This window comes from Tetrao urogallus (genome assembly GCF_951394365.1).
Source record: "Tetrao urogallus genome assembly, chromosome: 6".
Classification (NCBI taxonomy): domain Eukaryota; kingdom Metazoa; phylum Chordata; class Aves; order Galliformes; family Phasianidae; genus Tetrao; species Tetrao urogallus.
Genome location: NC_136819.1, coordinates 22,456,703 through 22,472,971, shown reverse-complemented (window position 1 = coordinate 22,472,971; position 16,269 = coordinate 22,456,703). Strand labels below are relative to the sequence as shown.

At 44.0% G+C, this 16,269-nt stretch overlaps 1 protein-coding gene across 1 annotated transcript in view; it reads right to left on the bottom strand.

The window, feature by feature from the left end:
• The window catches only part of PRDM11 (PR/SET domain 11), a gene marked incomplete at both ends in the record, with an annotated part of 17,021 nt that extends 4,889 nt beyond the window's left edge, over positions 1-12,132 (bottom strand). Inside the window, 6 exons of the mRNA XM_079537429.1 lie at positions 275-697; positions 2,518-2,930; positions 9,445-9,512; positions 10,481-10,743; positions 11,358-11,461; positions 12,017-12,132. Of these exons, the coding sequence (XP_079393555.1) occupies positions 275-697; positions 2,518-2,930; positions 9,445-9,512; positions 10,481-10,743; positions 11,358-11,461; positions 12,017-12,132 (1,387 nt within the window). The remainder of the gene's footprint in view (positions 1-274; positions 698-2,517; positions 2,931-9,444; positions 9,513-10,480; positions 10,744-11,357; positions 11,462-12,016) is intronic.
• Between the last annotated feature and the right edge of the window lie 4,137 nt (positions 12,133-16,269).

Here is a 16,269-nt window from a genome sequence, read left to right as displayed (position 1 = left end):
TTGGGGCTGGCTGTTAACCTTCCCCACATAGTTCTAGTATACATGGAGAGGCCATGTGAGCATGCAGCAGCTCTGAACAGGGCAACCTTCTCTACTTTATATGAAGCAGACTAAATATGGTGTTTTCTCTTTCGTGATCTGGTAGTCCATGCAGGAGCTGTCTGTTTTGGAGGCAGTTGGTTAGACTCTGCACTGGGCTCAGGGGGTGGTTTTGAGCAAGCTGCTTGCAGAAGAGGCTTCCATGTGACACTAGGGCTCTGTGTCCTGTGAAAACCCTGGACCCCATCACGGATGTCCGATAGGGTCTGGCACATTTGGCCAACCTGACTGGTGAGGTCGGTCATCTTCTGACCAATGACATGCATGCTTTCTGCCATGTCCCTGTGAATAGCCACCAGCTCCTGGCAGAACTGCCTGAACAGGTCTGTTTGTTGCAGGTGGGAATGAAGAAGCTGGCGATCAAAGCTGGAGAGAGGCGGGCTTCTTGTCTGGGGACGTGGGGATTTGCAGGACGAGGAGGCGTGCGGTGAAGGATGGTGTAGTTCCTGCCTTTGGCTGATAGCTTCTGAGTGCTCCGACGAGGAAGAGGTGTGAAGGAAGGAGGGCCCGGAGAGATGGCTGATTTCTACACTGGCGCTCTGCAGCGAGGAGGAGTGGTGCTCCTGAGAAGTTCCTGGCGTCTCCTCATCTTCGTCAGCTTAAACAGAAGAGGAAGCAGGAATCATTAACGTGAAATCCCTCGCAACTCTGACTTCTGTTTCAAGATATCACAAAGCACATGAAAAAAGTCTTCCCCCATTCCCACAGCCTGTAGCTCATGGTGAGTAACTCAACATGCATTTGCTGCAATGGTAACAGCTGGTTGACAAGCCTAGTTACAAGAGGCTTGAAGAACAGGCAAACTCAGCCAACAGAGAAGGAATCCAAGCTGCCATGGTATCCTGTAAATAATGTTACTCATTACTAGAAGATAAGTCAATTTCAGACAGTAGCAATGACTCACTTTCCCCAAAACCACAACTAGCTAGAACACTCCATTATTTTGGAGAGACAAAAGCTCCTGGCCATTAGTCCGGCTCCAAAACATCCCTGACACATTTTGTACCTTATGCAGAATCGCTGTACCCATACTATTTCTTACATCCTCATCACCAAGACACTGACATAGAACTCACTGCTCACAAAGTCTGTACTGCAAGGCAACCGCATGGCTTGCCACCACTGAGCAAGGTAACCAGACAGACAGGCATAGAAGCAACCAGGAAAGTGCTTGATGAAAAACAAAAACCAAAGCAAAACATCACTGAAAATTTCTTATTAAACTTCTTATTAGAAGTTTATTTCTTATTAAATTGCTTATTAGACTGATAAATGTCTAGCAATTTGCCAGTTTGTGTGACCAACCATGCCAAGCATAAAAAAAGATTACATTTCTCTTGTTGCAACTGCATTCTACCCTGCTTGCTGAAGGTGTATTAATTTTACCTCTGAAACACAGCAACTGGCTTCCAAGGTAAATGTAAAGAATGACCAAGTACCAATTGTCTACTTCAAAGATTTTTCTCCTTGCATTCCTACTGACATTGTTACATCAGATATAAGCTTTTGTCCTTGCATTCCTACTAACATTGTTATGTCAGATATAAGTTAATATCTAACGAGGTAGGACAGTGCCATCCATGAAGTATTAGTTTCCTTACTTCCAACAAGTTATGCCCTCCTTCTCTCCCGTGTATCCCTAAAAGCTCACAGACCAAGAAGTTGCACTTCCAGACAAAGAAAACATGTATGCAACTGGGAAAAGACTCAAAAATCAGCCTGTGGTTCAGCACTGAAAAGTGTCCAAGAGTTATAGTGTAAGAAGATTAACTTAGAAAGCAGGGACAGTAGTTCCTCAAAAGAAGAGCCGAGAAGGGAGCCATTATCATCTACTTTTTCCAACAGCACTTGCAGTGAGACTTCAGACCACTAGTAAGAAATCACTACTGGTCTGGCTTCATAGCCCAACTGTTGAGAATCAGTGAGCTACCCCCAAGAGCAAAAAGCCCCCCTTGAAGATAGTTACCATGCAGTGATCCACTAGTGACAGGCAAAGGCTCACAGCTTGAGAGCATTGCTATTCTAATATGGAACATGCAAGATGAAGAAATCCTAGTCCTTCACAAATATTCTTTCACAGACTGGAGGCAGTTGCTCTTCAGCTACTGTTGTTCTCTGACTCATAGGATTAGTTCAGGCTTACAAGCTGTTAAGAAAGTGGAATCCAATATCTACCCTTAGAAGACAGAATGGAAAAGGACTAGATAATCAGATAAAGAAGATGATCTCAACTTTCTTTTAATCCATCTCATCATCCCATAATCACCAGAGAAGGCAAGACTGCCTCGAAACAAAACACTACAGCATGACCTGGCTTGACGGGCAACCCAGCACCTCACAAAACACAATGTGCTCTTCCAGTGTCAAACTGAGATAGGCAAGCATAAGACAAAGAGGTGTTAAGGCAATGATACTTACAGCTTGTTGACAGGCTGTCAACCATATCCAGATCCGCTCTCCGGAAGCTGTGCACATGGCGTGATGAATGCAGCGCTGACTCGATAGCTCTCTCATGGGCGGTCAGGACGATAGCTGAGGGCCGCCCCTTGCTGCTGGGGCCAGAAAGGGATCTCTGCATGAATGCCAGTTTGTCCTTGGTCCTTCTCTTCATGTCGTCCCATCTGTGTTTAATGTCTTTTACAGATCTGGGGACCTGGCTGACTGATGTGATCTGTCTGGCTATGTCTTCCCAGATCTTGTCCCTGTCAGCATGAGACAGACGCACTGTCTGCCTCCCAAACAGCATGGCTTCATTTCGGGTCACCTCAGTGACCAGAATGTCCAGTTCTTCCTTGGAAAACTTGGGCTTCCTCTTTCGTTCAGCCATGTTCCTTGAGTTGAACATCCCACAAAGCACAATTGGGTAAAAGGAAATCAGCACAAAGCATCCCCCTCCATCCAACAACTTGACCAGTGTTGCACTTGGGCAGAGGAGTTTGGTGGGATCGAGCTCCCCCCCACCTGCAACAACCTCAGTTTTCTCTCAATTGTGCCACGAAAAGGTAGCCACTTTGTTTTTAAGAAGCAACTTTCAAGCTTAAAAAAGAAACAACAAACAACAACAAAAAACAAATACCAAGCGAGACCAGTATGAAAGAGCCTTCCTAGCTTTACAATTAAAACGAAATCTTACACTTAGCCTGATGCTGTAGCATACGTATGAGGATTTCAGTACTTCCTCATTATAAGTTGCTGCAGATCGTGTACAGGAAAAAAAAAAGCAAGACGACTTCCAATTGAATTCATGAATTAGCTTCTACGGTGACAATGCTTGAAAACAGATTCCTGAGGAAATGTAAAGGTTTGAAACACACCTTACTGTTCTGCCTGGCAGAACATGCAAGACAAACTTATATCACCCTACCTATTAAAACTCACTGAATCTTACAGAGGCTACACTAAATTGGATTTTTTTTTTTCCAGGGTAGAGAGATCTTAAGCAGAACCATGGGCAATTACTGTAATTTGTTCTTCCTAAAGAAAAGTCTCTTCTTCAGCAGCGGGTACCGAGCTTCCAACATTTGTCTGCTTCAGAGCAAGCTTTTGTTTTACCAGAAATGGCTGCCATTTCCTATTGTTCTCAAAAGGAATGAGGCCACCCACTTGCTTTTCTTGGCCAGGCTTTGCTGTCATTGCTGCTGACAGGAGCCTGTGCCTAGCTTCTGGTGCTTTAAGAGAACAACGTGTAGCCTAAGTGCGTTGAGAAGAAAAAGTAGCCAATCTGAGAATGAGCAATTTAAAACAATTTTTTTTTTGGGGGGGGGGGGGGAGGGGGGGGGAGGGGCACAGAGGGGGTTGAGCAGTGTTAGTTTTTCCAGCCACAGCCATAGGAAACTTGAAAAACAAACAAACAACAGCAACAACAACAACAACAAAAAACAACACAAAGTTTTAGTCCTAAATACTGCTTTTCATCGGGGCAGGAAGGGGGAAAGAGCAGATCTACTCCCTATGGAAGGAAAATACAGATTGTGTGAATATGCTGTTCTACATATAAACAAAATGGGATTTTTGACAGAGGAGTAAACCACAGCTTGGGCAATGAAAACCTGTGCATAAGTACGCAATGCAGCTCTGGAGAGATCAGGCAGCCATGGACAAGCTGGGCCATGGAGAAATCCTAACACCTGCCTTCGTCTGAATAACAGCAGAGTGAAATAAGAGGTCAAAATGTGCTTTAAAAGGACTGCTTTTAGGTGTCTCCAAACAGTTAAAAGCAAGTATGACTTGTTTTTTTTTTTTGTAATGTGAGGTCACCTTTTTCAGTGTTCACTTGATACAATTCTTGGAATTTTAAAAGGAAGAGTTTTAAAAGGATATCTATGTCAGCATGGACTTCTAGTTGAGAACACAACAAATTTGAGGTAGAACACTTCAGTGTTAACATAAATCACTCCCAAAAGTTGTTACTACAAACCTAGAAAATTGACATTTAAAAAGGATACCAAAAGGTAACATGGTAGAAATAAAGCATCTTAATAGTTTGCTCTGAAGCATCACTGTGAGAGAGAATATCTATCCACTTCCTCATATGCTTTCTCTTTATGGTCCCAAATTAAATGAAAGCAATGATGCTGTCAGTATTATTGTCATTTTAGGGAAAAAAATTCCCACTAGGATAGCTCAGAACTTCCTTTTCCAAGAAATTACACTTAATCCTAATAATCCTGGCTGAATGTCTTCTCTCACAGTCAGACTTTAGCAACCCCAAAACACTTTCTGAAAAGTTGGGACGAGCCAAAGGCCTCTGCAGTTTTCCCACTCATTCCACACTGGTGATGGCCCTGCTGGAACCTCCTGCCTTTCAGCACTGCCATGGCTCAGCAGAAGTGAAAGGCACACTTCTGGTCTGCAGACTAAGAAAAAGCTATGGAAAGGCAAAGCAGCTCCTGTCAGCCATCATCCTTGTTTCTCTTTCATGCTGGTACACTTCAGTTTAATGAGTCTCACTGCTGTGTACTCCATTAAGGTGAGTCTCAGAAGCTGTTAACCTTGGTTAAAGCCAAAATACTAGTAGGAAATGCTGCTCAAGCTCAGGACAGAGCTTCATTTTGGTGGAACTTCTTTTATTTAGGGACATAAGGAGCATTAAGGGTAGATGGTAATTAACCAATAGCGAGCCAGCGAAGCACTTGGTACACTGATCTTAAGACAAAAATTTTAAAAGAAAAGGAGTTCTCCCAACTGAACGCTGTAAGAAAGGTACAAGACTACGTGAAATACTGAGCAAGGGTATTTTTACTGTGTGATTTATGCCATAACCAGTAAAACTAGGCTTCAACCTGTACTCTCTGCAAGTACCCACAGAAGCATTAACACTTCCTGCAGTAGAAACAACCCCCCAGTGACAAGCTGCTCAAGTGAAAAGTGTCCCTTGCTAGAGAAGAGCCTGCAGAACATAATTCACTCTGAAGCTGCTCAGACCCTTCTAATGAGGTTAGGAAATCCGTGCTCTCTCTACCCTGCTGAATCCATGGCTGCTGCCACCAGCACAGCTGCATCGATGGGGAATTTTCGCCCCTTTTAGCTCTTCCCAAACATCAAGCACATTCAGCACAACCTGGGGGAGACTCAGATATTCAGATTTCAGGGCTTCCTCCCGTTTGCTCCAGCAGGACTTTAGTCAAAACTATTTGAGACTATGCAAGTACTGCAATACTGAACTAGCCACACAAAGTTCTGGCCACTTGTAATCATGAATTCAATTAATGTTACCTTCCTAGTGGGAATATTAACCTCCTCCTCCTAAAAAAGCAGACAGTTTTACTGCTTTCTCTCAGTCATCTTTGTCCCTTCATGCACTTCCCCTAACATGCAAGTTATCACCAGAAGCAGTCACTGTTAGCTGCAGGCATCTATGTGGATGTTGAGTGGGTTTTACCAGGCTCCAGAGGAGGCCCAGCAGTAGGCTATAAATTTACAGCTCAACCCAGATCAATCTGAAAGTGCAAGACTGTACAACTAACAAACCAAAAGTGAAGTTGTAAACTACATCAACAGTAGGCACTTGAACACTCTACAAAAACATTAAATAGCTCTACTTCTCTTTGCCTCTAAGAAGCAAGCACGTAATCTCTTCAGAGTGCTGGGAAAAGAAATTTACAGTGATCATATCCTGCAGCACTTCAGAATCCATTGGCACTGCATAGCTTTCTGTCTCTAACACCAAAGAACCTTCTATCAAGAGACCAGTACATGAAGCTCAACAAAATAACTCATGTATAGGCTGGTGGCTTTTGTTCCCGCTGAACACACAGACAGCATTCCTAATATGTGTAAGTATGCATATATATATATACAAAATATTTATTTTTGAAGAGGTCCTGTAAAGTCGAGAGAGCAGTTCATTACTTAAGAATCTACTGACCCAAGTCAGTCCTGTTTTGAGCAGGCTAATCTCCAGAGGTCCCTTTCAAGTTCTATTATTCAGTGTAGATCAACATGCAAATGTCTCCATTATAAAGAGAATATAGGAAGATACACAAAACAATGCGTATGGCCTTTTTGTCACTGTGTTTGGAGGAAGAAGGAGACTGAGAGGAAGGCAAAGGACAAAGAGATGAAGAAGTTTTGCACTAACCTTTTCACAGGGGCTGAGGGATAGGATGAATTTGAGCTGTGCCAGAAACCTGAGAACTGAGATAGTCACATGTAAGAATGGAGAGACTATATATACCAAAATCAGTCTGGAAACTCCACACGAGGGACAGCACTCCAACAATTTGTTTAGGCACTACCAGTCGGCAGATGCTTCCTATCCTGCACCTTAGTCTAGGCAAAGTGATACAAATACATGGTGGGAGTGTTTCCTGGATTTTCTTTCTTAGCATCTTTCAGTTTCTGGTCAGATTTATTTATTTATTTATTTATTTAAGTAGTATATTCATAAACCAAGTAACAGAACTTCCTCAGAAGCAACCAGGAGCAACAGCTGGTGGTTTGTGTCCAAGAAAGCAACAATTCTGTCTGAGGTTCACCACGATTTGTGGTATTTGGTCATTGAGTCCCCAGAAACAAAATGACAGAGGAAGAGGTTTATACATATCCCTACAGTTCAAAGCCAAAGGAGTTTTGTACAGTAGTAGAAACAGCAGTACTTTATGCTAGACAAAGGATTACTCTAGCGCCAGTGGTCAGATTAGGAGAACGTGCTCTCAGCATCAGGAGCCTCTTGACTGACTAAAGAGGGAAAGGGCAAGAGGATGTTACCATTGCCACGCCATTCGCTATGCTCTGTACTCCTTCTTTCCTTCCACTGCCCTGGGTAAACTTAAAACAGCAAGCGCTGTGATGTACAAATTGTTCTCAGAGGGAACATGAAAATGGACTCAGGTGTGGCAGTCAAACAACAAAAACAATAGCCAGATCTACAAGAAGAGAGAGGAGTCAGACCAAGCTCCCCTTCCCGTGCCATACACACCTACCCAGAGGGTGAGTAGATCTGCTTTGCAAAGCACTCCTTCTGTGAGTGATGGCAAAGAGCATCATCTGAAAAACAAAAAGAGCGCTGTCTACAGCGTCCTGCAAGTACGATTTCTGTGGGTAATCTCTGACACGTAACTTCTTCACACAGGATATTGAGGGCATCTCTATTTGAAAGCTGGTAATGTACAAAAGCAATGACTTTTGAGGTCTGGTATCTTCACATGTACTGCCAGTCAAACTCCAAGTAATACTGCTATTAGAAACACTTTTCAAGAGTTAAAAAAAAAAAAAAAGTAAGGTTGTTATAGCCTGTCCTCCAAAGACATACTTCCCTGGAAGAGCTGCAAACACTCCCTTATCTCCCCTACCCTTTTCACAATTTCAACCTCCTTGCTTTTCAAGGCTGTAAAAAATGGCCCAGATCACACTCATCTTAAGATGTAATGATGGCAAACACATTTTTAAATGAGAACATTCTGTTCTTTGGTGCTGGGACCATGAGTAGTGCCCATATAAATCCAGATATCAAACTGATGTTGGTGGTACTAGAAATAACAGTTAATTATACAGTTTTTGCTTTCCAAGTCTGTTTTCCCCAGTTTCACTGTCATCCAGACCACATAAAGAAGCGATATAAACAAAGCAAAAAAATCTCACAGATTTCTGAAGTTCATTCTTTAACTCATGATACATTTCCCTTTGCCTAACCGTCCCTCATACAGCTGCTTCTTTTTGGAGTGACAACTCCAGTCTCAGCATAGGACTAAGGGTTTCTCATCCACTAGTAAACTGCTGTAATGGCTGGAATACTTAAATAAAAATTAGATTTGCTAAACCTCACAAGCATACCTGTTAGAACAGCTGCTATCGATGTACAGACTCAAATGGAGCAAGAGTTGGTGCAACCAGCTTTCATCAGCTACACTGGTCTTGCATCTACCTGTATTTTGTGCCCATAATGACTGACAATTGAAATTCTCAGGCATCTAGGCCAACGAACCAGTTAACTTCCACACTAACTTCATCTTATAAGAAAATGCCTTCTTGACAACAGCTGCCTCCAAAATTCAACGCCTGAAAGCAGGATTGGTCCAAATGTGGGACAGGCCACAGTATGCAATGATGTCCCAGTCCAGTGACTCACCACATCTACTAGGACTCTTCAGAGCTTTGCCTCTGCCTCAAGAGGCTGCAGAAGTGACCTACATATGCAGATATTTGAAGCACTTCGTTGTTTTTCAGACGTTTTCTCTTACCGCTGCAGTCAACAAACCAGAGCCAGCTGCACTCCTGGTTCAACACTGTTATTTGGGTCCAGCTTTCTCGAGTCCCTGGGCCAGCAGAGGGAGCGCAAGCACACTCATGATTCCTGCATTAGGAGCTGCAGCAGCTCACTCCATGTTTCTCATAACACAGCAAAGCTGACACTACCAATGACAGTCACCACAGACAACTGTTTCAAGTGAAACTCAGATCGGGAAAAAAAGCACCTCTTTCAATGTCTGTCAAATAGGAGAGGACAAAACCCCCAAACAGAATAAATTACTTTGGGGATTATGCAAAGCATTTTTCAAATATCTGAACATAAAGAAAGGAGAGAAAAAAAAAAAAAAAAAAGAGGAGTGATATCTGCCAGCATTTGTAAGGGTGGATAAACAAACACACTTTCTCTTTATCATTTGTCCTCATTCCAGAAAATAGCCATCCTCTATACACATCCTTGTTTTAGTTCCTGTCATTGAAAGTGACTCGCAAGGAGCTCTCAACACAGCAAATGCTGAAAGAGCATACGCAAAATCTCTGTGAAAGTGTCTGTGTTGTTCCAGTTTGTTTTTCTGTCACACAAAACACAGAGTATTTTATGGCCTTTCTCTGGAACACAAAGCCCCAGAAGGGTAGACAGAAGAGAACTGGACTCACCTCATCCAGTTTGCTTTGGTTTCATCTGTCCCATCGATGGATTTGTAGCGGTTGTTCTTGTCAACTATCTGCAGAACAGAATAGATGCAGCATGTAAACTGGCTGGTTCTGACAGGAGGAAGCCTTCAACTTTCAGATCTGCTTTACTTCCAGCCTCAGTTCAGACCATGAAACAATGCCATGAATCTAAACTTGCCCAATCCTGTAGACTGCTGCACTGGATACTTGTGTGGAAGCGACTCTGACCTAAGAAATTTCTTCCAATTACAAGCATCTGTAACACGGCATTATGGATGCGGCTGACGAAATGGTTAAGTCCCCAGATACAAAAGATTAACCTCTCCTACAGGGCAGAGCTGACATACACATTTATTTTTACAAGAGTGTGAGCAGCATTTCATACTAGAAGCTCTCATTTTTTTCCCACCTAGAATTCAAGTCCCACATCTTATTTCCAACAGTAATTAGTACCTGTTGATGTCTCTATCTCTAGAGATATCTGTGATATCTCAACCTCACAGGCTAACAGAATTCTGTAATACTAGTATCATCAAAAAGATAATATTTGGTGCATTTAGATCAGTTCCTGATGGATTGGGAGAGCTGCATCTATTCTTTCCTGGCCCCTTGGGCCTTGTTCAAGCTAAATGGGAAGGATGCTGGAGGCTCAAGGGAGCGCTCTGCAATCTCCAGATACGGTCTTTCTTCTCAAAGTGATGATCAGAATGGAGGTTGTACTGGATGAAGCTAAGACTGAGTGGGGATGGAAGAACATGCAAGAGGGAGAGAAGACACAAGCTCTGCTTTATACAGCTGGTGTCATGACATCTAGTGTCATGACATCTGACTTCCCTTTGCTTATCTGTACCCTGAAGTCAATAATCACTATGGCAGGTTGATCTTTGCCTATTACCCACATGGATCAGCATAAGAGCTTCAGGGAAGGAGAAAGAGATGGCTAAGTTCTGGCTCCATGAGCCACTAAGCGCCAGTTCTGGGCTCAAAAGTCATTTCTATAGGGAGACAGCTCACTCACCAGCCACGAGAAGAATCCTGCGGACTTGTCCTGGCTAGAGATCTGCCCCTCGTACGGCCCGAAGATATGACCTTTGGGGATCACCTCATTCATGCAGCGCACGTCGTTCTCCCCACTGGGCTCTTTCACCACCTCTATGCCAGGCGGGATGGTCAGTGCTGCCCGGTCAGGGATGCCAACAGGCACTGGCGTGTCAGAGACGAACACAGGGGGACCGTGGTTGGGGCACTCATCCACAAAGTACTCCTGGCAGGACTCGCAGACTGTGGGAGGGAGGGGAGCAGGGGTTAGGGCAGGAAGATATGACACCCACTCTGGTTCATACAACACGTGGTGCTGAGGTCAGCTCACCTCACCTTCCCATTCTATCCCCAGCTCAGCCAAGGCAGGTAGAGCTGTAATCCCCGTCACCACATAGACTTGCCAATTGTTTCATCACATGCCTCTCAGCAACTGCTCTGCCCCAGCTCAAATCTGTCCATCCCAAATCTGTGTGCTTTAACAGGAAAACGTCTCTCTCTCTCTCCTCAGGCAAGCACCAATAGTGAATGCTGATTTACCATTGATGGCTCCACGTACAGTGAAACCCACTCACTGTCTGCAAAGTCAGAGCAGGGAGACTTGCTGATCACACACCAGAGGGGAAGGAAAACCAATGTCCCTGAAGAGAAATACCCTCATGCTATGTCCTTCATCCTGCTTTGGAGATAGGAGATGGCACTCCTAATCAAATGTGTCTTCTTCAGAGAGCAGGCACATCTATCCCTGGCTTTTTCCATTCCTGCTTCCTACTCCAAGACAACAGGCTGCCAATTAGGGAAGCCTGAACTCTATACAAACAGAGGTACTACTGTTTTCTCACTAACAGTACACTTACACCAGAAATCCACTTGCTGGAAACTCTTGGTCATGATCAAATCCCGTTTCCCTTTCAGTTTCTTGGGCTCCACATCCATGGACTGTGGATCGGGCCTTCCAGAGCTGAGGAGAAAAACAACAGAAAGACAACTTTAACCTACTAAAACCTGGGAAACCAAACAGAGAAACAGAAAAAATGAGTCCATGAGGGCTGAGCAACTCAGTCCTCATACCTGCAGCAGAGAAATGATTCGAACTGTAACCCAAGCTGGCAAAAGACAGTATTTGAGATGCCTTATGACTAAAGCCTACAGAAGTTTGTGGCTTCAGTTAGAACATCTGCATGCATAACATGCAGTTGGTCTGCCCACCCACTTGATAATATACAGAAGAGATTCCCACCAGCAGAAAGGCTGCTTCGCTCTACTAAAGCCCCAGAACGTGTTGGCCAAAGGCAAGGCATGGCTCTCCACACAAGCCAGCACCACAAGGTTGGATGTGAACTAGAGCATGCAACAGACATGTGCCTAGCACATGAGGGGGTGACCATTCCTGCCATAGACCTCAAGGGAGATCTCACTAGTGAGAGTTTTAACAACTTTGTGAGGTTCAAGTATATCCCAAGGGGAAGAAGAAGAAAAAGGGGAGAGTGTATTTGACTAAAACTCAGCTGCTTACCAAGGCTGTCCATACTCCTGGTCCTGGTGCGGAGAGCAGGCCTCTGTTTTTATTGTCACCATTTCTCCTAAGGAAGCCTGGGTCTGGTTCAAACAGTCCTTCAAGTTTTCACTCATGTTCTGAAAAAAAGGAAGGAAGGGAGGAGAAAAGTGAGTGGCCAGGAAATCACGACCTTCCCCCTTCAGACGAGGATCCAACCAGCAGACCTCCCCACAGCAATAAGAACAGCCATCAGGACAATGCCAAGGCATCTTCACACACGCATAGGTGTAAACTCCTTCCTGCTGTGAGAAGGAAGCAGCAGTTCAGTTGCAGGTCAGGTGAAGAATGTGAAACACCGCGGAGCAACCTGAGGCATAGGCAATGCAAAGTATGCTCTACAGAAAATGTTACACATGGAATTTAAGACTTATGGATAGGTTGTGTTACTAAAATACCAAGCATGATTATTTCAGAGCAAGTCTTTGCAGCCTGACTGCCAAGAAAGAGGAATGCAAATGGCGGTGTGAACCAGGCCCTGTCTACAAATCTAACATATGCCAGTCCTCTTTTGTGAACAGAGCAAGTTATCACATCTGAAGATGGAGCTTTCTGTGTGCTCTGGACATCTCTGACAGACAGGTAGCCTACCACAGCCTTCCTATCCCTTGCAATGAATAAAGGTGAGTGATCACCATTACCCTTGTAGAACACAGGCTACTGTAGCGAAAATGCTTTTCCCTTATCTCTCCGCAAGAGCCAGGAACCTCTAAGGCAGAAAGCTTCAAACTGCTAACCTCCCACAGTTCTTGCTACAGGGTGCTGCTGAAGAGAAAATATTGATGCAGAAAGTGATAATTCAGAATTAGTTTAGCTAAGATTTTTTTGCAGGGCCAGTACAAATCAAAGCATCATATCTCGAGACAAGGAATAAGGCTGAGTGAGAGCTGCTTGTCTCTTCATTCCATTCATCTTAAGATCTCCTCCAAACCACATAAACTGGCTGTTCTGAGGCCTGATACCAAATTGAACAGCTTTGCAGCTGCTCCCAGAAGTCCCCATGACCCCCTTTTTCCCCTTTTGCTGCAGCAGGAGAGAAAGGAGAGGCTGCAGCAGCTAAGCTGCCAACTCCTGTCAAGAAAGCCAGTGGAAGTCATTATGACTTGACTCTGGATACTTTTAAAAGTTATGTTAATGGGCCACAAGTCTTTGAAGACAGGAATTCTCTTATGCTGCACACGCTTGTGGAGGACTGAGCACCGTAGAAATCTGGTCTGCACTTGAACACTGTTTACAAGAAGGAAGTCTACTCCCAGCCTTTGCAGCCCTTCTTTGTGCTAGGGGAATAAATGATTAATTTTTCCAGCTCAACTTCTCACATGCCAACCTGCAGGCTGAAAGACCTTTATCACATGTGTATCAAGGAAGCACCAGTTAACATTCATACAGCATTCTGAAAGCAACGCCTCAAGGAAAGTGCAAGCAGATAGATGCAAACATGCACACTTTTAAGAGTCCATGTTATGTGACATCCAACACAAGATATGTTTTCTTTTCAAATTACTATACACAGTCAGAAGAAAAGTGGTGGGGCTGCCTCAGCATTTCAGCAGAGTGAGCCCCTAATCTGCACTCTCCAGAGCAAGAATAAAGCCTATTGGTCCTGTCTCTACTAGAGGCTACTGGCTTTCCTCTAGGAGAATCAACAGTCTTCCTGAGAAATCTGCAGAAAAGCAGCTCAGGAGGAAAAAAGCAGCAGCTGCATGTATGTGTGTGGGGTGCTGCTTAAAGAACAAAAAGAAATGGATGCTGCCCCATAGCTGGTAGCTCTGGGGCCTGTGCTGGCACAAGAGAGGCGGATGCTGGCAGTGGTGCAGACAATCTGCAGAGAATGCTGTCGGAATAAAAGTTTGGAGGACAGGGCATCTGGAACTTAAATGCCCACAAAGCCCAAGGCTCTTTAGTAGGAAGAGCTGCAGACATATGTCCCTGTGAACAGACAATGGCTTCCTCTTCCTCGAGGGATTCCTGCTTTATGAAGCAAGAGGGATGCCAGGACTGTGCAGGCTGACCTCCTGTGCAGCACAGGCTGGGGCACTTCCTGGAGTCAATTCCTGGTTCAATTACAGCATACCTCCAAGATGAGCAGGGGGAATTTTTTTTATTTTTATTTTTAATCCAGTATTGGTTTTATAAATGGGGGTTCCCATCCCACTGTATAGCATAGTTCCCAGCCCTTCATTCTTATGGTCCTCCCTGAACTCACTACAACTTATCAGCTACATTCCTGACAGCCGTGTTCCTGCACAGGCTGAAGCAGTGCCTTGCGCTGAGACACCACTCTCCCTGCTCAAGATTTTTGTGTCCAAGTCGCACATTTACTTTCTAACCATGCCCAGCTGGAATTTTATGTCTGACAAAACACCTCACTGCTCTAAGGGTCCTTGATCCTGCAAAGCTGCCAGGCGGCCATCCCTGCTCCCCACTTTTCTGGGTATCCCGCTGTTTCACCTAGCCTGCTGTTTTCTTACCCAGTAAACGTAACATCCCAAGCCTGTTGTTAGCTTGTTTGTTTTCATCATTTGTGATTCTCTCAGACTTTGTGTTGACCACAAAGATCATAAAAATTAACTTCATGCTGTTCTCCAGGACACTGATAAACTTGTTGATTGAGTCAAAAAAATGAATCCCAGCAGACACTGACAGAGATGCATCCAGACAAGCACGGTTCTCTTCTTGTTGCCACCCTGCAACCTTTCATTTGGTCATGTTTTCACTCACCAAGTGTAACATGTTGGATCATTCTAGCTGCTTATTCCAACAACCTGTGCTACAATTTCTATGCACTAAAGGCTTAAGGCATACCAACTTGTTTGCCTTTATTGAACAAAGCGACAGCAATGTCACCAAAAATCACACTACGTTTGAAAATACCTATTTCCAAAAATCTGTACAGAGGGATCATAACAATTGATGTCCCCTTTAACCAAACCAAATCCCTACCATTAATACATAGTTTTACAGGTGCCTCACCCCAACAACAGGAAGCCTACATCAGATAGAAGGTAACCTAATATCCCAGTTTGGCCAGAGTAAACTTGTTATTAGCTTACTTATTTATGACTTCATCGCTAGCACAGAACAGTTTTTTTTTTTTTTAAGTCTAACTCATTATGAACATATTTTTAAAAGTGTTTTTAGTATTTATGGCCCACAAAGAACTAACTGCTCAGACAGCATTTTAACATCCCTTAATTCAGGCTAGCCAAAACAGCTAAGTTAAAAATGTTCTTCTTTAGTAGCTGTTTAGTTATTTCCCAAGCTTCTGTTACAACAGAGAGCACTGCACTGCTGCTGTAACTGGCTGAGTTAATTGGATGATAATACCAGTCCTCGAGGGAAGAAATATTCCCCATTTCTCCAGTTCCAGGTGCCTGTAGATGACCCCGCACTTAGGACTCTTCTAGTTTCAGATGCATGTAAAGCTGTTATTAATTTCTCTTAATTTTACTGCCCACTGTTTCTTCTTGCTTGCCATTTTCCACACCTGCAAGATTCTAAGTCACACTCCACACATTTCACATCCTTCCTTCACTTCATTATTTTTATACCTAAAGATGAAGATCCTCTGGAGATTTCAGATAACAGAGACGCAGCATGTAAGCACAAGCAGGGCTGGCTGCTTTAGTTAGCTGCCAAAGGCATTCCCAGGACACACACATCCCTGCAGCCACCAAGACAGTCCTCCTGAGGCCAGCGTGCACACAGCCTATTGCAATCTCCCAGCAGCACGTTAGGGAGGTCAGTCCTTAGCTCAGAGGGATGCTGTGAAGATCCAGGTGTTCTTTGCACACAGCAGCTCCTCTGGACAATAAAGGCAGTCATGGTAGGAGGCACAACATCCCTCAGGAAGACCCAGGACACTAACACAGCTGCTGCACAGTGTCTCCCATTCTCATTACAAAGTAGGCAAGAACCTGTAACGTTATTACACAGCACCCCTAAAGATCTCCTGTGGCATTATCATCTCCCCAGCAACAAAGGAAACAGAAAACACCAGAATATCTGAGATGTTAAATGCGTGAAAAAAAGAAAGAAATCCAAATGGGTTCTGGCATGAACAAACCTGTGAATTCGTGCCCTCAAGAATGCCGCCTTTATCACTGCCCCTCTTGCAGTTATTAGTTAACAGCCACAGACTCTTATCTGCCTGGATCAGGCTCCAAAACAGAGCTTTAATTTTACATTTTACTGGCATGTTTCCCAGATTTGGA